General features: G+C 37.8%; 1 protein-coding gene across 7 annotated transcripts in view; it reads right to left on the bottom strand.

The window, feature by feature from the left end:
* MYSM1 (Myb like, SWIRM and MPN domains 1) overlaps positions 1-21,446 on the bottom strand; it is a 44,789-nt gene extending 23,343 nt beyond the window's left edge. For 3 of the 7 annotated variants that reach the window (XM_053655540.1, XM_053655539.1, XM_053655541.1), the window contains exons 1-8: positions 21,343-21,422; positions 15,983-16,058; positions 12,339-12,409; positions 8,412-8,489; positions 8,299-8,322; positions 6,589-6,667; positions 2,996-3,094; positions 1,796-2,568 (exon numbers count right to left, since the gene is read on the bottom strand). In XM_053655540.1, coding sequence (XP_053511515.1) covers positions 1,796-2,568; positions 2,996-3,094; positions 6,589-6,667; positions 8,299-8,322; positions 8,412-8,489; positions 12,339-12,409; positions 15,983-16,058; positions 21,343-21,407 — 1,265 coding nt within the window. In that variant the 5' untranslated portion in view covers positions 21,408-21,422. Of the gene's footprint in view, positions 1-1,795; positions 2,569-2,995; positions 3,095-6,588; positions 6,668-8,298; positions 8,323-8,411; positions 8,490-12,338; positions 12,410-15,982; positions 16,059-18,585; positions 18,651-21,342 lie in introns of all 7 variants that reach the window. The other 4 variants (XM_037148513.2, XM_037148510.2, XM_037148512.2 and 1 more) reach the window with 4 other exon arrangements.
* Between the last annotated feature and the right edge of the window lie 2,944 nt (positions 21,447-24,390).

Below are 24,390 nucleotides of genomic sequence, written 5' to 3' on the forward strand. Positions count from 1 at the left end.
TAAAGGGACTGCAACAAGTACCTTTTGCTCTCTGAAACTCATTTTTCTCACCTGTAAAATGAGGGCAGGCTGTCAAGAGAATTGGAGATGATTTAAATTCAATGCACAGCATTTGGTAGGCATTCAACAATGGCACTGGTTACTATTTTTATTAAATTCCCCTAAACAGGGAGTTGATTGCCACATGCTTTTATGAAAAGGTTCTTTTAGCTACAAACAAATCTAGTAGGCTTCTTTATATTTTTAAAACATTAACTTTCCTTCTATTTTTTTCAACACAACTTCAGTTCCTAATCACTTTCTTCTATTTCTGAAGAGAGCATTAGAGTTCCTGTTCAAAACATTTCTTTTTGCTTTTTCACCCATTGAAACAGCAACACTTAACTGGTTTCATGAACTAAGGCAAATCATGTTAGGAAACTACTGCTATATAATTTATACTATCTATCTAAATCATTCTGCCTCATAGAATCCAAAATCAAAGTAACAGATGCAATTTGATTAAAGTAACAGCACATACTCACTGATGATTGATATAGTCCTTCAGTTTTGGCCATTCATTCTTTTACTTCCAAAATCAGAATTAGATACCAGTAGAGATCCAATTTAATTTATCTGTTTTAATAGTGTGAATTAGGTAAATGCGGAATAACAGAGTGATTTATCGAGTCACGACTTGCACTGAAGTCTGTCAGTGGATGGTTATATAATCAAAGGCAGGTCCCTAAACCACTCCTGACCTCAGAATCAAATAGAGAAAACACCAGCTGCCTATTACAGGATTGTTGTGAGGAATCAGATGATATAGAAAAACGTTCTGTAAACTGCAAAGTGCTATGCCAATGTCAGTTGTTCTTTGTAAGTATTCTTTACTTTGACACCGGCTTACTCAGAATTTGTACTTTAAGCAATCTCAACTGTCTGCAAGAACAAGAACAAAAATCTTTCTTTTAAAGTATAGCTATCCTTAAAAGCCAAATCACTTAATATTTGGTGGGCAAAATGAACGTTACTGAATTACCAAACCTTGTTTTTCTTTGGTAATCTTCCTAGGTTACAGCAGAAGCCCTCTGTGAAGAGGGCCCTACACAATCCTGAAGCAGTAACAATTACGAATGTTTAATGATGCATTAAACTATTATGAAAAATTCAAATTGCTTTCAGAACACTTAGGCTAACAAGGTGGAAAGTTTTTTGGTTTGTTCCCAATCCCTCACTAAACAATGTAAGTAAAAGGTACTGACAATATAGAGGGTGAACTTCACAAATCAGAAAATTCCTGTTTCCTGATGAAGCTGGACGAAGGAATGAACAGATTATGCAGCAAATTCAAAGTTGAATGCATTTAATGGAGCTATTTAGGAGAATGGTTTTTGCAATCTAGCCGCATTTAATGACACTATCCTCCTGTCAGTTTTCTTTCTTTGTACTTCAAAGTATGGGATAAACTAGAAAACATGTTGTCCCTCTTTTCCAGAACAGTAGTGCTTTCTCTATCTTCCTGACTCTGTCCTAACAAAGTGCTCTTTAAGGCAATCATCTATCCCCCTCTTTTCCAGGCCCAAGCACTCATGAACAAATGAACACTAATAAACAAAGAGATGACAATGTGAACCAAAGCTTTCCACAAAAGTTTCACTATGAGAAATTTTAAGTCTTGACTATTGAAATATATTATGTTAAAGCTCTCTGGATCATTAGCATTGTACAATACTAAATTCTTCATAAGCCTAGTTTAAATATTCTAGAGTACCATAGGATTTAAAACAGCATCTATAATATAATTTTTCCTTACCACTGATCCAAAATGTAATTCCTAATTTTCAAATAGCGTTCTGGTGTTTTAGCTTGGCGCCCCTCAAAAAACTCAGGAATTGCTTGTTTTTCTTCTTCCTGAATAATATTTCTATCTATTTCTACTTCTTGCTCTGGTGGCTTAAGCTCTTCTTCCTCATGGTGCTCCTCCTCCATTTGGCAGTAGGACTGAAAAAGCATTTCATTATCACTCAGATCTTTCTGAACTTCACAAGGCTCTAGAGAAGGCAATGGCCTGTTATCACCTACTATTCCATTTCCATCATGCTTATCACAGCTTTTTATCAGTTTATTAGATTTCTGATCATTTAATTCAAGTGATTTTTTATCACTGGTGCTCTGTTTTTCAGTGCAAAATGTAATTCCTGAGCTTGAAAGTGTTTCCACCTCACCATGCTTTAAATTCTGAAGATTTTCTTTCGAAGATTTAGAAATGGAATCTTCCTGACTGGCAGAGGTGACAAATTCTCCTTGGCAGGTTTCATGACTTTTACTATTAGGGATGTCTAATAAGAGATGTCTACTAGGATCCTCCTGGGGTGCTTGAGAGGTCATCTCATCTGCCTCATCTGTGATGTCTACTTCTTCGTCATCAGATAACTTTTCAATTTTTACAGCATTCAAGTTGGGATCAGCACGTCCCCTTAAACCTGACGGTGTCCACGCTGTTGTGCTTTCAACTTCACTTTGAATCTGAATATCACTGCTGTTCTTCTGATTTGGTGTTTTCTTCTCTGGACCATCTAATTTTACCTTATTAAAAACCAAGATAAAACCCCATACATAGTATTAAAATTTTAAAATTTAATCACTGGCAGAAAAAGTAAGAGAAATAGAATGTTATTAAACTGAGTAAATGTCTTTGGTACATTGTACCTTTATGGTAATTTTCTTTAAACTGTTTACCACTACATTTTAAAAGGGCAATTACTATTTTGTTCCTCTACGTCACTATATGAAATTAGGTAGACTAACATAATACCTATTTCATAGGAACATTCAAAACACTGAAGATATGCTTTGAGATTTTTGAAGATAAATATCTGTAAAGTACTTTATAGGTATAAAATACTTCCAACATAAAAACTTCAACATTAAGACTTTAATACCTGAAATAAAAACTACTTTGTCTAATTTTATTTAAAAATACTATTATTATGGATAGTTATATTCTGCTTACCTTATTTTTAAAGTACTGCCTGGCATAGCTCTTCACTTGTAAAACAGTGCGACTTCCAATTAGCTTTGCAATTTTGGTCCACCTTCGGCCAAATTTAGCCTATATCAAAATGGAAAAGAAATTGTTTCTGTTGAACTTACTTGTTAATATTCTAAGCAACTGCCACATTAACAAAATAAAAACAAAGTAAAAGAATAACTCATGTTTATTTTCTAAAGCACACAATGAAGCCTCGTAGATTGCTAAGACTCTTAAAAAATCAAAGCCCAGCCCTGGCTGGTATAGCTCAGTGGATTGAGCGTGGGCCTGGGAACCAAGCAACCACGGTTCGATTCCCAGTCAGGGCACATGCCTGGGTTGCAGGCCAGTTCCCAGCAGGGGACACACAGGAGGCAACCATACACTGATATTTTTCTCTCTCTCCTTCCTTTCCCCTCTAAAGATAAATAAATAAAATCTTTTAAAAAAAAATCAAAGCCCATATTCTTCCTTTGAAATCTGGACTTATGAACACTGACCAAAATGGTTTTGAAATTAGTTTTCTTTTCAAAGCTAAATAAAGATACATCACTTCTTGTATTCCTAACCATATGCATTCATATTATGATGTTCTGAAGCTTAAGATATTATCTTGATTTTAAAAATATTTGAAACAAGTACGAAAGACACAGGGATGAGGACTAGGGGGGGAGGAAATGGGAGGGAGGTGGGGAGCACAGGGCGGGGGGGCTGGGATGAGAGAAACAGACAAAAAAATGTACTTGAAAAATAACTAAATAAAATTTTTTTAAAAACTGGCAAAAAAAAAATTTGAAAGGGAGGCAAGACCCACTTTTCACTTACACAATCCACTGAGTATGTTCTGACACTAATTTAAAAATACCTTTTTACCCAGATTCCATTTGTTACAATATCCATTATGTATACCACAGCAGATACTATAACTACACAGATATCACAGCGAACTGACAGAAGAATCACACTGCCCAGGCCAGTGTGGCTCAGTTGTTGGCGCATCATCCCACACACCAGAAGGTTGCATATTCTATTCCCCATTGGGTCAGGGCACATGCCTAGGTTAGAGGCCCAGCCCCCTGTCTGGGCATGTCTGAGAGACACCTGATTGATTTTTTTTCTCCTCTCTCTAAAATCATCGGGTGAGGGTAAATAAAAAGAGGGAATCACGAATGAAGTGACCTGCAACCAACACCTCCTCCTACTGTTGAAGGCTATCCACCTGCCAACACTGAAGCCATGCTGAGTAAAAACTAAGAACCTGAGGGAGCTCTGGTGTGTTGTGAAATACAAAAAGAAATAAATATAATTTTACAGTGAAAAGGGATGTTTAGGTACCCAGTTTATCAGCTGATACACACATAAACCTCCTTTATAACATCTCTAACACAAGATATGCTCTATGTCCCAAAGTCGCTCAATGATTCTAATTTTTTAGAATTCTTAAAGCTATGAAAAACAAATAAACCCTGCTACAACTCAGGGAAGTTGATCTCAGAGTAAATTTACAGGCCACGCAGTTACAACATGTTGTAGTAAGTCATTGTCAAAGATCTGATCCAAATGATAAACCTTCATTTATACAATTACTTCTTGTATTCCTTAGAAAATATGATCCATGGAAAATTTCTTAAAACTTAAAGTATTTCTGGGAAAGTTACTGGCAAGTATAAATTAACTATTTATATCTCAACTAACACCTAGTAGAGATCAACTTACTAAAGAATTACTTATCTTTATTTTGGGAAAAAATCAAATAGGCAACTTGACAGTACAGAACACTCTGGGAGGCAGGAAAACCCCTAATAAAGTATGACCAGTAGGGACTGTAAAGGCCTGGGCTTTGTGAAACTGAGGAAGGGGGCACTAACAAGAGGAGCGAAGAAAACACGCATCAACTTTAAAATGGAGCAGGGGGAAAGCCCTATGCCCAAGAAAGGGAAGAAAACTCTTCCTTCGTCTTTTGGTGCCACATAACTACTTTCTCTCAAACCTGAGAAAAATCGGTCTGTAAGCAAATTACATGAAAAGGTCAAAAAGGGTGAAATACAACCAACAGTTCCATGTGTGTTTGTGGGAAAAGATTCTAAGTTGAAAATATTTGTTTATGTATATACATAGTTATCTACACATGTATATAAATAAATACCCGTTTGCTTATACAGGGATAAATATCTCTGGATACATAAAAAAACAGATGAAAATGGGTGCCTCAGGCATAGAGAACTAATGGTTGAGAAGCAAGATGGACTTAATACCGTATGACTTTAGGTTCCTTTTGAATTTTAACCATGCAGCTGTAGCTCCTATAACTACTGTCAACAATAACGACCTAAAAATTCACAACCTACTCGCATTAGTGTGTATAGATATGGTCTTCAGTAAGAGGCAAAACACCAAAGTTGTCAGCAATCTTAAACAAATGGCTGGTTAGTTCAAGTTATATTATGTAAATGATAATCATGCAACAGACTGAAATGCCAATACAAAAACATAACAGCACAGGAGAAAAACTTCAGGAAGACACAAAAGTCTCAAGATAGTTTGGTATTTTTATAAAAACATCACGGCCCTCGCTGGTGTGACTCAGTGGATTGAGTGCCAGCCTGTGAACCAGAGTTGCCAGTTTGATTCCCAGTTTAGGGCACATGCCTGGGTTGCCAGTCAAGTCCCTGGTTGGGGGTACATGAGAGGCAACCACACATCGATGTTTCTCTCTCTTTCTCCCTCCCTTCCCCTCTCTAAAAATTTTTTTAACTCCTAAAAAAAAAATCATGGAATATATAAATGCCATGGTAATGACTAAATATAAAAATATACATTTTATTTCCTATCATCTGTAGAAACATTTATAATATTTCAATTAGTATTTATGGATCCTACATAATTATATATTCTATATATATATAACATATAAATTCAAAATTAATTTAGCATAACATTAGGTAATATGTATCTTAAAAGAAACGATATAACCTATTCCCAATAGTTTTTAAAAATTCTGAATATTTTATTAAGTTTCTTCACGTTAAGGATTATTTTCATAATTAGAAATTGAGGTGTATATTTTTCCATTATGTAACTTGTAGACATTTATATAGACCTCAGCGAAACATTCACATAAAAGAAATGTTTTGTCTTCAATTACAGCCACTAAAATGTTTAGATTGTATGCACAATGCCAAATATCTGAATAAAAAAAACCTCAACCCAGACAGTTCCAAATACACAAGTTTGTTTTTTTCAAAAGAAAATATCAGATAACTAAATAATTTTGCCTTTTAATCCAGGTAGTTGGTGTCATGTAAAGAGAGACAGCTCAGTTTGTGGGTTTTATTAGTATAAAAATGATCCAAAATATTAATCCAAATCTATTTTAATATTCTAGTAACTTAAATGAGTTAAATTCTCTTGTATGATGCTACAAACATCATCATTCTAACTATAGAAAAACTACAGATATGATCACTGTAATTAAAAAGAAATTTCTGGTCTCTACAAATTAATTTAACCTTATAATTCTATCAATACTTGCTTCTAGGATTATTTTACTATAAATCAAAAATTGTTTTATTTACCAGCCCTTGTTCAAACAGCTCTTTTTCTTCTATCGTCCACTTTACTGAGAAACTGGCTGGTTTTGTAGGAGACTGTACCCTGAGAGGAAAAAAGGGAATTGCAAAAAAAAAATTCTGAAATGGAACATTCCATACTTATGCACCTAAAGGTTATAGATAGCCATGAACTAAATTTAACACTTAGTCTAACAATTTAAATAAGTAAATAAATGAATGAATGAATGAATAAATAAGAAAGAAGAAGGCTGCAGCCTGTCCATGGGGGGCGGATTTACCCTGTCTCATACACTTCTCTAGCTCAGGACGATTAGGAGCCCAAAGACATAATCCATGGGTCTGAGGGAAGATACACACACACAAAAACACTAAAAAGACACTAAAGGAAGTTGGTGTGAAAACAAATAAATAGGTTCCTTTTATTGAACACAAAGCAGCAGACATTAATACATTTCCAAATCCTAAAAGGCATGCAAAAGTTTAAATTGACTCCATAAATATTATCTCTTTGATTCTTTCACATAAGTCCATGTGAACATCAAACCAGAAAAGTAAAAACACCACGGCATCACATTTATTGTTTTTGAATTGCAGTATCTGAAGAAATCAAAAGAGTCACGAGGCTCACTAATTTAATTCAAAGGAAACCATTCATCTTTTCATTCACTTCACTTTCTGTTGTTTATTCACTAAAATGTAAAAGCCAAAGTCTGTTCAGTGCTCAAACTCTTGACTGCTGCAAATCTGTACCTCTTACTTTTTAAGGGACCATAAATATTCAAGTTTATAAACACTAAATAAAAGTTAATAATGCGATGGCCAAAATGTCCATTACGTTTTTTCCTGTGCAATGACTCTAGTACTGCCAAGCTGTTTTTAACTTCATTTAAAACAATTCTGTTAGATTGTATTGTGGCAACTTTCATTCAGCATGCATTTAAAAGAAAAACGTCAAAATTGGAATTTTTTGTGTAGTCGTTTTAATTCTGAAATGGAAGGAAATAGGCAGCATTTTCAGGATATTATGTTCTATTATTTCAAGTAAGGTAAAAATACAACTGAAACACAAAAAAACAATTTGTGCAGTGTATGGAGAAGGTATCAAAGTGGTTTGCAAGTATCTTGGTACTACTGACACTTTGGCCAAATGATTCTTTGCTGTGGGACTGTCTTATGCATTAGAAGATGTTTAGCAGCATCCCTGGCCTCTACCCACTAGAAGCCATTAATGGGAGACAGCTGCCATACTCGAAATACCCAAATCAATAAAGTTACTGGTAAAAATGAAAAAATGGGTCTTTTATTTTACAGCAAAAATGTAACAGACTTTTAGGCCAATCTGCTAGTCTCTTTAATTTTTTTGAGAGCTACAAATTCAAATTAAATTTTAGTTTGGCATGATTAAAAATTAACTGCCAGGGCAACAGAAATCAAATTAATTCCTTATATATTACATAGCAGATTTTAAAAGTTTCCCCACAAATCCCTAGGACACCATCATTCCCATAATTTGATGGAAGCAAAAGAAAATTCTGGCAAATAACATTATAAAATTACCTTGGGGCATTTCAATATGTCTACAAGAAATTTTAATTTTTAATTTCTGTATAACTCAAGATGAAGTGGGCTTTTTCACAGGCCAACTACAATTTTTGTTTAATTTTCCCACAGTTTTTAATAAAAGATTTTAAAGTATAAAACATAAATACATACATGGTTTTTGCTGTTTTCTGCGGACTGCACCACATGAAAAAAGAAATAAGAAGTGTGTGAAGTTTTTAAAAATATTATCCAGACTTTAAAAAGTATGATATATTGATTTTTACCTCTTTGTGTATTTTTTATCATCTTCCTTTTGATCAAGCCAGAATTTTTCTGGAAGTGATTTTTTAGATAAATAATACCTGTGTAATTATTAAGGAAACTTTTAAAACAATAATAAAGTCATACCTTTCACATGACATATAAAGCAGGCACTCATGTTATATACTCATGAAAGTCACACTTGAATCCTAGCTAAACCAACTCCTCTCAAAGCTCTTTTCAGGTCTGTACAAATTTTGATAAAATTATTTATACCTCACAGAGTTGTTATATGGATTAAATATCACACATAAAATCTTACGACATGGTGCCTGCATAAAGTGTGTGCTACATAGAGGCTAGTTTCTCTTACTTTCCCTTTTACAAGTAGCTAAGAGAAGAAACAACCTCAATGTTCTACTTAGTTCTTTTTTCCTAAAACACAGGGTGAGTGTAATATATGAATTTAATGGGTTGTCCAGGGTAATTTAGGACAACCAATTGTTTTCATATTTCTGAAGGTAAGAGAAGAATTCAGGGTTATTCTCTACCTTAATACAAACAACAAACAAGTCAAATCTACCAGAAAGCCTCCTCCTCCAACTTTTAAAAACTGGCCTCTGCAGTACTTTTAATCAGAAATATCCTTCAGGACTTCTGGCCAAGATGGAGGCGTAGGTAGACATACAGTACCTCCTCCCACAACAAAAAAAGAGAGAACAACTTAAAAACAAAAAACAGCCAGTGTCCATGGAAAACTGAACTGTACGGAAGGCTGACAGCCAAGGAATTAAAGTAGACACATGCATCCAGACAGGTAGGAGGGGCGGATCTGGGCAACCAGGGTGGGAGGGACTTGCAGCAAAGCAGTGGCTGGCGGACCCAGGATGTGCAAGGCAGTAGCTGACAGCCCCAGAGAGGCAGAGGATTGTGGAGGGGCGCAGTGCACAAGGTGGCTAGCAGACTGGTGGTCCCACATTCACATGCAGATAAACAAGGGCAAACTGGGGAGCGAGACAGACTGTGCAACCCAGGGTCCCAGCACTGAGAAATAAAGCCTCGAAACACTGACTGAAAACACCTGTGGGGGTTGAGGTGCCAGGAGAAACTCCCAACCTCACAGGAAAGTTCTTTGGAGAGACCCACTGGGTCCTAGAACATAACCAAACCCACCCACACAGGAATCAGCACCAGAAGGGCCCAATTTGCTAGTGGCAAGAGGGGGAAGTGACTGAAATCCAGCAGAGCGCAGAGTAAGTGGCACTGTTCCCTCTCGGCCCCCTGCCCAACATACAGCATCACAACCAAGGAACTGGGTTGCCCGCCCTGTTGAACACCTAAGGCCACGCCCCTCACTATGTAACAGACATGTCAAGACGAAAAAAAAAAATGGCCCAAACAAAAGAACAGATCAAAGCTCCAGAAAAAATACAACTAAGCAACCAAGAAATAGCCAACCTATCAGATGCACAGTTCAAAACACTGGTAATCAGGATGCTCAGAGAATTGGTTGAATTTGGTCACAAATTAGATGAAAAAATGAAGGCCATGCTAAGTGAAATAAAGGAAAATGTACAGGGAGCTGATAGGGGAAGGAAACTAGGACTCAAAATCAATGGAGTGGACCAGAAGTAAAAAAGAAACATCCAATTAGAAAAGAATGAAGAAACAAAAATTCAAAAAAATGTGGAGAAACTTAGGAACCTCCAGGACATCTTTATACGTTCGAATATCCAAATTATAGGGGTACCGGAAGGAGAAGAGGCAGAGCAACAAGTGGAAAAGTTATTTGACCAAATAATGAAGGAGAACTTCCCCATTCTGGAAAAGGAAATAGAATTCCAGGAAGTCCAGGAAGCTCAAAGAGTCCCAAAGAAGTTGGACCCAAGAAGGAACACACCAAGGCACATCATCATTACATTAGCTAAGATTAAAATGAAGGAGAGAATCCTAGAAGCAGCAAGAGATAAGGGAACAGTTACTTACAAAGGAGTTCCCATCAGACTGTCAGTGGATTTCTCAACTGGAAAGAAGTATTCCAAGTCCTGAAATCCAAAGACCTACATCTAAGATCGATCTATCCAGCAAAACTTTCATTTAGAATGGAAGGGCAGATAAAGTGCTTCTCAGAGAAGATAAAATTCAAGGAGTTCATCATCACCAAGCCCCTATTATATAAAACGTTAAATATAAAATGAATTTCTTTTTCTTACCTAAGGAAAACAAAAAACATGTACCATAAAATGAACTCACAATTATTAACAACCACACCTAAAACAAAAACAAAAATAGACTAAGCAAACAACTAGAACAGGAACGGTACCACAGAAATGGAGATCACATGGAGGGTTATCAACAGGGGAGTGGAAGGGGGAGAAAGTGGGAGAAGGTACAGAGAATAAGTAGCAGAGATGGTAGACAGAAAATAGGGGGAGGGTAAGAACAGTATGGGAAACGTAGAAGGTAAAGAACTTATGACACACAGACATGAACTAAAGGAGGAAATGTGAGTAGAAGAGGGTGTGCAGGGTGGAGAGGAATGAAGGGGGGCAATGGGCCAACTCTAATAGCATAATCAATAAAATATATTTAAAAAAAGAAATATTCTTCACTAACAATTATTGACTGTATATTGTGTTATGTCAGGCACTATGTGAGGTTCTAGGTACTGAAGACAAAGAAACAAGAAAATATTATCTGTCTTCTAAGAGCTGACACAGGTTTTACTCTCATTATTTTTTTCCAAATTTGGAAGTGAACCAGTGACTAGTTAAGTATTCATTAATCTAGAATTATCTTATTCAATACATTAGCCCATAGCCACACGTATAACTACTTAATATTTAAAAGGTGGCTAGCACCAACTGAGATGTACTGCAAATATAATACACACCGAATTTCAAAGAATATGAAACAAAGAATGTAAAAGATCTCAATTACGGTTTTATGTTGATTAAATGTTGAAATGTTCAATATACTGGGTTAAATAAAGTATATTGTTAAAATTAATTTCACATGTTTTAAATGGAGCTACTACAAATTTAAATATGCTACTTGCACTATTTTTCTGTTAAAAGCAATGATACAGGCTATAATGTCTGGGAGGGCTAGAGGGCTAAGAAAGCCTAAGGAGGGTTAACCTATGATAATTAAAGGAACAAAGACACTCTGAAATCAACATAGCAATAATTGGGAATAAAAGAAATAGAAAAATTGTGGCTTAAAATGAGGTAGAAATTCATGAAATATAGATGAAAGAATTAAAACTAAAACATTACTCATTAGACTATTATTAATAACCTTTATAAATCACAAAATTAGAAATAATTTTGTTCAAATCCTCTCAGTCTACATATAAGAAAACTGAGTCCCAAAAGAGTTAAAGTGCCAACATCACAGACACATGAAAGAAATGTGGACAAGAAACTAGTGGCTTAACCATGGAGAAGAAGCCACAACTGCTGAGAGGAAAAAATCTTCATCTTTTCGTATTTGTTTTGTGTTTTTTCTTTAGATTCCTCTCACATAACAACTGTAAGGTGGTAGAGTAAAAAGCGAGAAATTTTACATATTCTAGTTCTGTGTCCTTCAACAAATCAGCATCTCTGATTTCAGTTTATATACCTGAAAACGGAGAACTGGACTACATGACCTTGGACTAAAGATTCCAGCTAACTTAAAACATTCTTTAATTTCAAATCAATATTCAGGCAGTATGGAGAATTGGCTGACAACAGAAATGAAAAAATATTGAGTCATATTTCAGACTTAGCAATGAAACAGAACCAGAATAAAATGCAGCTTTTTGCAAACGTGGGTAATGTATTATATAGCAGTATGGGGCCCAAAAAAATCCATTTAGTAATTATCAGTGGTCTCATTTTTAAGTTTTGCATTTAGAGGTTTTTAGCCCTGAAATTTTTTCTTTACTCATAATCATTAAAGGATACTCTTCTTCCAACAACATTTTCTCAATGACAGCTCTGTTCTCTTCACTGATGGTGTTATCCAGAGTCCAAGGCTATTAAAAAAGAGAATATGGTTTTCTTTTATTTACTAGTTCTTGAAATTATCTCCTATATTTTGCTAAGTGAAGATACATAATGATATGATCACCAACAGCAGCAGCTATCATTTCCAGAGCACGACGATGTACCTTTGATTCCCACTGTAGCTCTATGAGACAGGCACTATTACACCCACAGCACCGCTAGCATTTCAAGTGGGAGAGTAGAAACTTGACATACAAGTCTGTTAGATCCCAAGGCTCAAGCTCCTATCTATGATAAAGTAATAATGGCTATCATGTATGAAAAACTAGTAGTGATCAGCATTTTGCTAGATACTTCACCTATTTCCAAAACTCACAATTCTCTTCTCCTTCCTTGAATGATCACACTCATTTTCAACTCTCAAAATTTAAAAATTTTCAGCTCCAGTCTCTTCTCCAAGGTTCTATCTAGACTGTTATTTCTAACTGCCCCCTCAAAATTTCCACTTAGGTATCTAATAGGCTTCTTGAATTTAACATTTAAAATATAACTCACCATCCATACCTTCCTTCATGCTTCTTCCCCAGCCTTCCCAGTTTTATAAATAGCACTAGTTGTCACGACATTATTTTAGCTAGAAACCCAAGATTCATCCTGGATTCTTTCCTTTTCTCTCAGTTCCCATATTCAAGCAGCTCTACCTTCAAAATAGATGCTTTAAAAATCTTATTTATTTATTTATTTATTTATTTATTTATTTACCTGCTCTACCAAGCAGTTCTACCTTCAAAATATTTACTTGTTTGTTTGTTTGTTTGTTTGAGAGGGGAAGGGAGGGACAAAGACAGGGAGAGAAACACTGGGAGGTCTGCCTCTCATAAGCACCCCAACCAGGGATGGAACAGCAACCTAGGCATGTGCCCTGACTGGGAATTGAACCCATGACCTTTTGGTTTGCAGGGACCGATACCCAATCAGCTGAGGCACACAGGTCAGAGCTCAAAGTGTAATTTAATTAAATTTGTCCATTTCTATATCTTCTGCCACAACCTCAGGCCAAGGTACCACCAAATCTTGGTTACTCAAATGTTCCCTAACTGGTATCTTGATTCCACTCTTGCTTCTTGCAAATATGACGGAGCTCTCAGCTGCCTCTTCAACCCTGTCATAGCTACCATCCCCCCTTATCATATTTTAGACACTGGCTTCCAACCAGAGCTATTCCTTCTGCCTAGAATGCTTTTCCTCAACTTTTCATTTACCTACTCCTCTCTTTCCATTACTTTTCAACTTAAATGTCACCTCCTCAGTTTCCTTCACTGACAACTTTATCTAAAGTAGGTTCCCCATCCTGTTACTCCCAGTCAGCATCTAATGTCCTTTATGATTTATTTTATTTTTTTAAATGTATTTTATTAATTATGCCATTAAAGTTGTTCTATTCCCCCTTCATTCCCCTCCACCTTGCACACCCCTCCCCCACATTCCGCCCCTTTAGTTTATGACCATGTGACTCAAGTCCTTTAGATTCTGTATTTCACTTACTATTCTTGCCCTCCCCCCTATTTTCTACCTACCATCTATGCTACTTATTTTCTGTACCTTCTCCCCCCTTCTCCTTCTCCCACTCCCTGTTGCTAACCCTCCGTGTGATCTTCATTTCTATGGTTCTGCTCCTGATCTAGCAGTCCTCTTAGTTTGCTTTTGTTTTAGGTGTGGTTGTTAATAACTGTGAGTTTGCTGTCCTTTCACTGTTCATCTTTTTTATCTTCTTTTTCTTAGGTAAGTCCCTTTAAGATTTCATATAATAAGGGCTTGGTGATGATGAACTCCTTGAATTTGATCTTACTGAGAAGCACTTTACCTGCCCTTCCATTCTAAATGAAAGCTTTGCTGGATAGATCAATCTTAGATGTAGGTCTTTGGATTTCAGGACTTGGAATACTTCTTTCCAGCCCCTTCTTGCCCCTAAGGTCTCTTTTTGAGAAATCCGCTGACAGTCTGATAGAAACTCCTTTGTAAGTGACTGTCCCCTTATCTCTTGCTGCTTCTAGGATTCTCTCCTTCATTTTAATCTTGGGTAATGTAATTACGATGTGCCTTGGTGTGTTCCTTCTTGGGTCCAACTTCTTTGGGACTCTCTGAGCTTCCTGGACTTCCTGGAAGTCTATTTCCTTTGCCAGATTGGGGAAGTTCTCCTTTATTATTTGTTCAAAGAAGTTTTCCACTCATGGCTGTTCCTCTTCCCCTTCTGGTACCCCTATAATTCGGATGTTGGAACATTTAAAGATGTCCTAAAGGTTCCTAAGCCTTTCCTCCTTTTTTTGAATTCTTGTTTCTTCATCCTTTTCTGTTTGGTCATTTTTTTCCTCCTTCTGGTCCACTCCTTTGATTTGAGTCCCGGTTTCCTTTCCATTACTATTGGTTTCCTGTGTATTTCCCTTCATTTCAATTAGTTTAGCCTTCATATGTCCCTCTAATTTGTGACTAAAATCAACCAGTTCTGTGAGCATCCAGATCACCAGTGTTTTGAACTGTGCACCTAAAAGTTTGGCTATTTCTTCATCACTTAGATTTATTGGCTCTGGGGCCCTGAGTTGTTCTTGAGCCATGTTTTGATCTGTTTGTGCCTGTTACATATGAGGAGCGGAGCCTTAGGTGTTCACCAGGGCGGGGCCACCCAGGTCGCTGGGTTGTGATGCTGTATGTGGGAGCGGGGTCAGAGAGGGACAATGGTGGCCCCCTCTGCTGCTTCCCGCCACTGGGGCTTCCACAGTCCGTCTCACTGCTCCTTCCTTCACCGGTTTATCTGGGCTCGAATGTGTGACTCTGGTCCGCCCTCAGTGGGTCTGCTGCCTTTCGCCCTCAGTAGGTCCGCCTGCTACTCCACACCTGAGATCCGCCCACGGTTGCGTGCCTGGGTCGGTCAGGTGGATCTTTCCTAACCAACCCTGCTCTGCTGCTGGCTCTGCCCCTCTTACCAGTTTGGCTGAAGGGTTCGTTGTTGTCAGAATTCCATGTAGTTCAATTTTTTGTGGCTTGGCTGTGTTTTTGTTGCTAAAATAAAAACTGTTATTTTTAAACTTGGTTGTGTGAGAAGGCACAATGCTTCCACCTACGCCTCCAACTTGGCAGAAGTCCTCCCTTTATGATTTATATAGTCTGTCTACTTACCACCTGACTCTCCTTTAGACTATAAGCTCCTTAACAGAATCAAGTCTGTCTTGATTATAGTTGTAACCCCCAAATCTGCCTTAGTATTTGACACATAGTAAATACTTAATAAATACCCTTTAAATGAGGATATGAACCCTGCAATGTACCCCACACTTCAGATGATAAAACTAAGGTTCAAAAATCTGGTAAGTGATAGAGCAAGGATCTATATCTAAATCCAGCAGGATCCAGAGTTGTTTTTCAACAGGACATTTTTCAAAATCAAAAGAAGTAAGTTTCTGCTATTTTTACAGAAAGAAAAATGTTTCAATATATTACCTCTGTGAGTGCTGAGAACTAGCACCAAATTGAAAAAAAAAAAGGGGGGGATACTCTGGATAATGAGTAATAGTTTAAGATACTTGATATTTTCATAAAATACTTACAATAAGACTATTCTCATTTCTCCATGATGAATCAAGATAGTGATCTTGTAAAACAGATGCTGTATTTTCATTGCTTCTGTAATAATTAAGAAAATAGGTGTAAAAGTGATATTATACTAGTTAATATATACAACTTACACTGCCATGACCGGCAGGTTGTGATTTAACCAAATATTTAGTTCCCTCATGCCTTTAACAAACAGATTTAATGTTGCAGAAATGCCTCCTCTACTTCTTTGGCCTATGAATATATAGTGGCTATATATTTTAATTGCTAAATATCAAGTCTGTTCACTTCTTTTGTTTCCTAAGAATAAACAACTTCAAGAGGGAAAAATAACCCAAAGCAGCAACCACACATGCTCTATGGCCATGAATCAACACTTCAGATTTCTTTTGAGGAACATCCATGTGTATATAGACATTTAACTTCACAACTACTTCTTTTAGCTCTATCTAAAGCATAAAAGCCACCATCAATAAATAACACCACCCTTACAACACAAAAGAAAACAAACAAACCCAAGAATGGAAGAACCAAAATAGAATATACTTGAAGGATGGTACAATGAAGATATAAGAAAGTATGATGTTTTAATAACTCATATAATTTAACAAATTAATTTGGGGCTTATTTGGGCTCTTTTCTATATCCATAGGGAATTAAACTATGCTAATTCACTCCTTTCATTAAACTACTAAGAACTCCCTAAAGTCACATGTTCACTTCATATGCAAAAAGACTGAATAGCTAAATACTTAAGTTTTGAGAGGTCTAATCTATGATATAATTAATTTAGTATTTGTTTTTGTATGTCCCAAAGTTATAAAGTTTCCTACATAAATTATTGACTTTTCCCAGACCTAGTGCAGTGCTAAGAATTTGTACCTGTTAAACTGAAAAAATCTATCTATTTATATTTTTGAATCTTCACTTACTCCCACAGTGGTTATAATGAATTGTGGGACTAACAGACTATCTACAATAAAATAAAAGCAATAATATCTCTCAATTGTTGATGGCAAAAAAGTTTAACTCAAGTGTTCATTCTGATCTCGTAGGATCTACTAGCAATGTGAAATAAAGGGTTCTGAGACCTGTATCAGCAGAAGGAAACCATTATTTAACTACTAGGTCTGCCCAGAGTGCAGGAGGTCAGACTGGTATCACTTCACCTTTCTTTAGAGATCTTTTTACATAGTACCCCTCAATAAGGATTACCAACATCCACAACTCTGGTGTATATATCTGGACACTTACCTGAATCTCCATAGGTACCACATAACAACATGTGTAAACTTGAGTTCACCTTTCCTCTCAAATATGCTACTCTCCCATCTCAGTCTTTGGCATCTCCATTCCCCTACAGCAGGGGTGCCAAACTCATTTTCACCGGGGGCCACATCAGCCTTGAGGTTGCCTTCAAAGGGCCGAATATAATTTCAACTCCTTAACAGTTCAAGAGAATTACATTTATACAGTCCTAAAGTTATTTCAGCCCTTTGAAGGTAACCACAAGGCTGATGTGGCCCCAGGTGAAAATGAGTTTGACACCAGTGCCCTAGAGGGCCAAGCCGGAAACCTGTACCTGCCTTTATTTCCTCACAACGTATTAATACATCCAATGTGTTGCCAATTCTTTTGCTTCTCACTTTTCCGAATCCAGTTCTTACACTGGATTTCCACACTGACCTCTGAGGTCTTGCCGTGTCAGACCTTATAATTTCCCTGGTTAACTGCAAAGGATAAAGCTGACAAGTCATCCACTTTCTACCTACCTTTATCTTTTCCACTTATCTTCAACTGACATATAGAGGTTTACTGTCTACCTCATCTAATAAGAATGTTAGTTCTATGAGAACAAGGCCTTAGTTTTGGTAACTGATATACCCAGAGCTTTGCATACAAAAGGTGCTCAACGAATACTTCTTGAATGAATGAACGAGGTAGGTGAGGTATGGGTCACACAGGTCTCTAAGAGTTAAGGAATGCAAAAACCTTTATCACAAAGCCAACTGGAGACTGAAGAAAATAATGATCTGGAAGTAAGAAAGAATGTTCTAACTTCAGGGAAGAGTTGAAGCCAAAGAGACAAGGAGCAGTTAACAGGGAGTGATTACATAAATGCCAGAAAAAGGTGATAGTAACTCGGATATACGGAACAAGCAGTTCCTTGGGTGACTGGCTGCATGGTGCCATTTATTGAACTAGGGAACCCAGAGAGGCAGGTTTGGTGGGAGAAGTTCGTAAGGTGAGATTAAGGTGCTTGTGTAACATCCAAGGGCAAACAGATTCAGAAAGCTGGATAAATGGATCTGAAGCTCAGGAGAGATTTGGGTTGGCAGCAGATTTGGGAAACAGCCCAACAGATAGACATTTAAGTCTTGAGTTATGATATCACCAGGGACTGTGTGGTTTTGTCATAAGAGTAGGAGTCTTGTGACAAAACCCCCAGGAACACTGATTAAAGGACAAGTGAAAATCCAAAGGATGAGAAGAAACCGAAGTAGAAGAGAAATCAAAAAGTTTCAATGCCATCTTCTAGCTTTGGTACCAAGACTTAGTAAGTGCAAATGCTCCCTGACTTATGACAGGGTTTTACCGGTACTGCAGTGGAGCCAGCTTCTCTGAGGTGGTCAAACCATTTGAAAGGAAGTTTAGTGTAAACTGAAAGACACAATTGTTTCAGTAGCAGTTCATTTAAAATTAGCATAACACTAAAAGCAGATAAAATAATTAACTCAGTATATTCTCAGATTTTAGGTTATATGATAAACTTTGAATTCATGTTCTAATACTAATGAGTCTAGTAAATCCTCCATGTTATAAGGATTGTCCTCCTTTTCTAAAGAAACACTGGAATGTCCTGATAAACTCAACAAAGCTGAAAATCTCCTAAGTCAAAAAAAAAAAAAAGCACTGAATACACCTAACCTAACAAGCATCACAACTTAGCCTTAAATGTGCTCACTGTAGAGAATCTGTTGTTTACCCTGGTGATCCAGTACCTATCTAGGATCTGGGGCTTGCCGCCAATGCCCAGCATCTTAAGAGAGTATCATACCTGCTATCACTAGCCTGGGAAAAGGTCAAAATTCAAAATTCAAGGTATGATTTCTATTGAATATGTATTGTTTTGCACCACTGTGCAGTTGAAAATCATGTCAGAGGGCACTATTCCCCAGAATATAATGCTACTGATACTCCTCAGAGTTGGTAAGGCAATGACTCTGACCAATTACCTGTTACCTTCCCTGCATAAAAGATGCTAATAGCTGCCACCAGTAGACCTAAGGCTCATACAGAGCAAGAAGAAAGAGAAAAGAAAGGAAAAGAGAAAAGGGAGAAAAATTACATACTGTCATAAAAATAATGAAGAACCTACAGAAAAGAGTTAGAGCCAATGTTCTCAGATGATCTTTATTGTTTCCAAAGCTAACTTATTTCTGGACTGCAGGTAGTATCCTTGCCCACTTATCTCACAGACTTACAAAAAGTAAATTAAAGCACGCATGCAAAAGCGCTTAGTCAAGATTAACCTGACCTACACAAATGGGAACAATGATTGTTATTAAGGCTTTGTACTCATTTTGTATAACTTTGGAGTGCTCTGCCTAAAGATTTTTGGGAAAAATGACCATATATGAATTTAATTACTCGACACACTTTTTTTCACTGGTTTTTAGAGAGACAGGGAGACTGAGAAACATCGATGTGAGAGAGAAGCATCACCTGGTTGCCTCCCCTGACCCCTACGTGGGATGGGAACTGGGGATCGAACCTGCAACTCAAGTACCATATTTTGCCATGTATAACATGCACATTTTTGCCCAAATTTTTGAGGGAAAAATAAGGATGCACATTATACATGGGTAGTATTAATTCCATGTCTATATACGTGTTTTAAATTATTTTATTTATGCTTAAGCATTAAAAGTATAGCTCTAGAAAGCCATCATAACCATATGCAAAATAATACCCTGGAATACAATAATTGGTTTTATATATAAATAAAAAAATAATTTAAAAATTAAAACAATAGATTTTTTCCCTGAAAGTTTGGGTCAAATATGTGGGTGCACATTATACATAGACACAAAATACAGTGTGTCCCTCAACCAGAAATTGAACCTGCAACCTGTCAGCTACAGGATGAGGCTCCGACCAACGGAGCCATACCAAGGTTGAGGACAATTACTCCACACATTTTTACAATGCTTTAGAGTTCATGAGTGCTTTAAGCCCTCTTTGTCCCTCATGGGCAGGGTTAGTATTCTTTTTCACCATTTCCAGAGGCCCTAATATTAGGCTGGACTATAGGAAATTGCTGCTTTATAGGGCAAAAATGGTCTAAGATTAGAAATTTCACATGGTTCAACCTACTCAAGTTCTACTGAAGTTTTTCCACAATTGCAAGCAACATTATTGAGATGGAACCAAAGTCTTTTGATTCCTCATCAGTCTAGGTCTCTCCCATTACTAAAAGAAGACTCTGGAAGCACATTTTTAAAATGGTATGTATCAATTTCTTACTGGGAATGCAAGGAGTCAAAGAGCTAAATCTCTCAAGCTGGACGGTGCTGTTTAAAAACCCCAATGGCCTGTTAAGGTTGACTCCTGACCTGAGGGTAACGGGATGCTAAAGAACACATTTACAGAACGCTTCCCACATGCAAAAATGCATCCCTAATTATTTCATCTGTTCTTCACAATAACCGTATGAGGTACATATCATGACTGTCAGTTTACACTTGAGCTGTCAGAGGCTCAGACAAGTTAAAGGTCTGACCCAAGGTCACACTGCTAGTAATCGGCAGGGCCAGCCAATGCAGGAGAAGCCAGAGCTGTCTAGCCAAAGTCTACCCTGATCATTAAAATCAAGCTGCCTCTCAGGAAGTTTTTTACAACTATCTCTATGTGGAGGAGGAAACCTGTGGCCAATAGGAATGAAACGACACGCCAAAGGTCTTAAGGTTTGCAAATAATTGAACAGGGATCCATGAGCTCCGGTCCCGTCCAGGGGCGGCCCTGTTCCTAGTTACAGTCAGGCAAGGGCAAAGGGTGGATTTTGAAGTGGAGGTAATGGAAGGAAGCTAACTGTTGGAGAGAGTGCAGCTGCCAGGCTAAGTTGGGGCGCTCACATGCCGGTGCATGGGCCTTCCGACCCTAGCCTTGGGTACCCCGCTTCTTGAGTCCGGAGTAGCGGGCTAGCGGGATGGGCGCGGCCCTGCTCCCGCCGCCAGGAACCCGTGAGCCGACGGATGTTCTTCCGCTTCCCTGTCCATGGACACGCCCGCGGCCGTTCTAGATTACTCCTCGCGCACACGCGCCCCTCCGCGCCCCGCTCTCTGTGCCTCACCCAGATTGTGCCGCCGCAGCCACCACGTCCCCTTCAATATCCACATCCGCCTCCTCAGCCGCCATGATGGGACGTGACCCTAGGCGTTCTCCCGAGAGATCCCGCGAGAGGTGGAAAGCCAGGGGGCGGGAGTGTACGCGTCACGGGGCGGAGTTGAAGCCCAGTCCAGTTCCTCCCGATAGTGAGCTTCCCGATCAGAGGTGTCTCCAGCGGTCTGGGGCTGGGTCCTCTTCCTTTGTTGAAGCTTAAAGACATTGGAAAGTTGTCCAGGCTTGAGCTTTGAAGAGCTTGTGCTCGTGGACAAATACTTGGCTCATCAAGCCTGTCATTTGTAAAATGAAAATAATAGTAAACAGCTTTCTGGAGTATGTTTTTAACTGTGAAGGTGGCTACTGTGAGGAACCCTTACCTGCTGGATTTTTTTTCCTTACCTTTTGTTTTTTTCGTTTTCTTTCTTTTGCCCTTCCTTTCTCCCGAACAACTATTTTAAAATTTAAAAAAACATTTAAGAATGTTTTTAACTTAAGATTCCATATTTTATTTTCTAGAGATATTTGCAAATTAAAAAATCACTCTCATGACCATTGATCTTCACAATAACCCGGTGAGGTAGGCCATACGGGTGTCAGAAGTTGAATTTCACAGATGGGAAAGTGAGGCTCAAAGCCGAAGTGACTGTCAAAGGATACACAGCAAGTCCAAAAAAAAGTCTGTGACCAGAATCCAGGTGTTTTGACATTATGGAGTGCTCACCTTCTACAAAGTATGCATTAGGAACTGTGAAAAATACACACCATTTCTCTCAAAGAATTTATGTCCTCCCAAGAAATTAGATATTGGTCTTCTGTATTCATCTACCTTAGCATCCATCACTCACAGTATTGTAACTGTTCACTTGCCTGTCTCCAGCACAAGACTAAATTCTTTAAGGACAAAGGCTGAATCTGCTGGTCTTTATACTACTAACATCTAGCATGGCGTCTGACACATAGTAGGTGCTCAATAAATATTAAACTGGTGAATGACTCACTCAATGGTATGAATATACTTCCCATACTATTCTCAATTTGTCCCATCTCACTATTGTTTGTGCTCAGGGCATAAGATTAACTGTACTATGAATGGGGTGGCAGAAAATGAAGAGAAAGCTGTATAACAAGGGAGATCCAGTGCTCAGGAACAAAATATTATTTCATCCTTAGGCCAACCTGGAGGGTGCACTTTCTGTTGTTAAAAGGCTTATCCAATGACCAGTCCCAATAGTAACTGGAATGCCTGCCACACAGTACATATTCCAAAATGTTTGTTGAGTTTAGCTTAAAGCCAAGTTTAGAAAGGTGTAAATGGCCAAATAGTCAAAGGAGACTGTAGAATAGAGATGCCTTTCATCTGATCTGGCTGATTCCCTCTGACCAGACTGGGATGGGAACACTGGTAGTACTGTCTGGAAATACATGATATCAAATGCCTCCTAGATCATAATACAAAATACTATGTGAACAGTAGCTCTTGCAACACTGCACTGAGCTTTCTGGCTTGGTGACAGGCATCAGTGGCACTAAATATCTACAGAAGGAAGAAAAAGCCTGCACAGAATTCAAATATGCCTCAAGACCTTTAGGGTAGTCTGATGCCTCCCCATACATAGCCCACATCATGCTCCTAGTTAGTTGGCTTTATGGGAAGCATGCACATAAGTGTGTAGGCTTGATCCGACCTGCCATGATAGGACTATAACCTCACAGTCAGGTGAACTCCTGCGGCCTGATCTATTTAAAATTTCCTGCAACCTAGCAACTTGTTTAAAGACCCATTTTCTCGCCAAGAAATTTGGAAGTGGAATGAAGAATTCAGAATTCATATTTCACAATTACTTATAATCTTATTGTACTTAGTACTGGGGAAACAATATTGAACAAGACAGACTCAGTCTCTGCCCTCAGTCTATCAAATATACAATTTCAAGATGAAATTGTATGTTTGATACAGGCTGTTGTGGGATCACAAAGGAGGGGCACTTGTTCCAGAATGAACCCTCTTCTGCACCACCTTTTTGAGGCTGATATTGATCAGTCAAAATTTGAGAGCACTGTTCTAGACTCTGGGGAATACAAATTAGAAATTCCTCTTACCTAAATTGGAGAGAGAAGCAAAGGGAAAACATTGGAAGGAGTAGTGCAATGCCCAGCACTCACAAAAGCCAGGAATAGTGCCTATTCCCACAGGCCAGAATGGAAAAACCTGACGATTCATGGGGTCCCACCGTGGTAACTCAGAAGGGTATTGTCTAAGTAGATTAGAATAATTGCCTCTAGGTGGAGCACTGCCCTGGTACTGCCTAACAATCTTAAAGACAGGATCTGGAAGAATAAAACTGTAGGTTAACTGCATCTCAACTTCCCTCTCCTCCCAAAAAAGCTTAAGAAGATTTATAGGCATACAAAAATACCCAGCACCGAACAAAACAAAATTCACAATGTTTGACACCCAATTACTAGGCATACAAAGAAGTAGGAAAATATGACCCATGATAAAGAAAATAAATAAATCAATTGAAACTGATCTAGTACTGACACAGATGTTAAAATTAGCACACTAAAACAGTTATTATAACTGTACTCTGTGTGTTCAGAAACTTAAGTAGAGAGATGGAAAATATAAAAGAATGAAACTGAATGTTTTACAATTAAAAATACGCTGGGTTGGATTAATGGAAATTTAGACATTGCAGAAGAAAGGATTTGTGAATTTAAACACATAACAAATTATTCAAAACAAAACACAAGGAGAAATTTAAAAAATTAATATGTAAACAAAACATCAATGATGTTCCAACTCCAAGCTTCATAATATAAGTGCAAATGGAGTTATGAGAAGCGGGGACTATGGGTCAGGACAGACATTTGAAGAAATAATAATTGAAAAAATTTCCAATTTTGAGGAAAATTATACACTTATAGATCCAAGAAAATCAAGGAACCCCAGACAGATGAAACATAAAGAAAACAGCACAAAGGCCTGTTATAATTGCTCAAGAACCACAGTGAC

This window comes from Artibeus jamaicensis, unplaced genomic scaffold (assembly GCF_021234435.1).
Source record: "Artibeus jamaicensis isolate MK-2021 breed Jamaican fruit bat unplaced genomic scaffold, CSHL_Jam_final scaffold_1019, whole genome shotgun sequence".
NCBI classification, from domain to species: domain Eukaryota; kingdom Metazoa; phylum Chordata; class Mammalia; order Chiroptera; family Phyllostomidae; genus Artibeus; species Artibeus jamaicensis.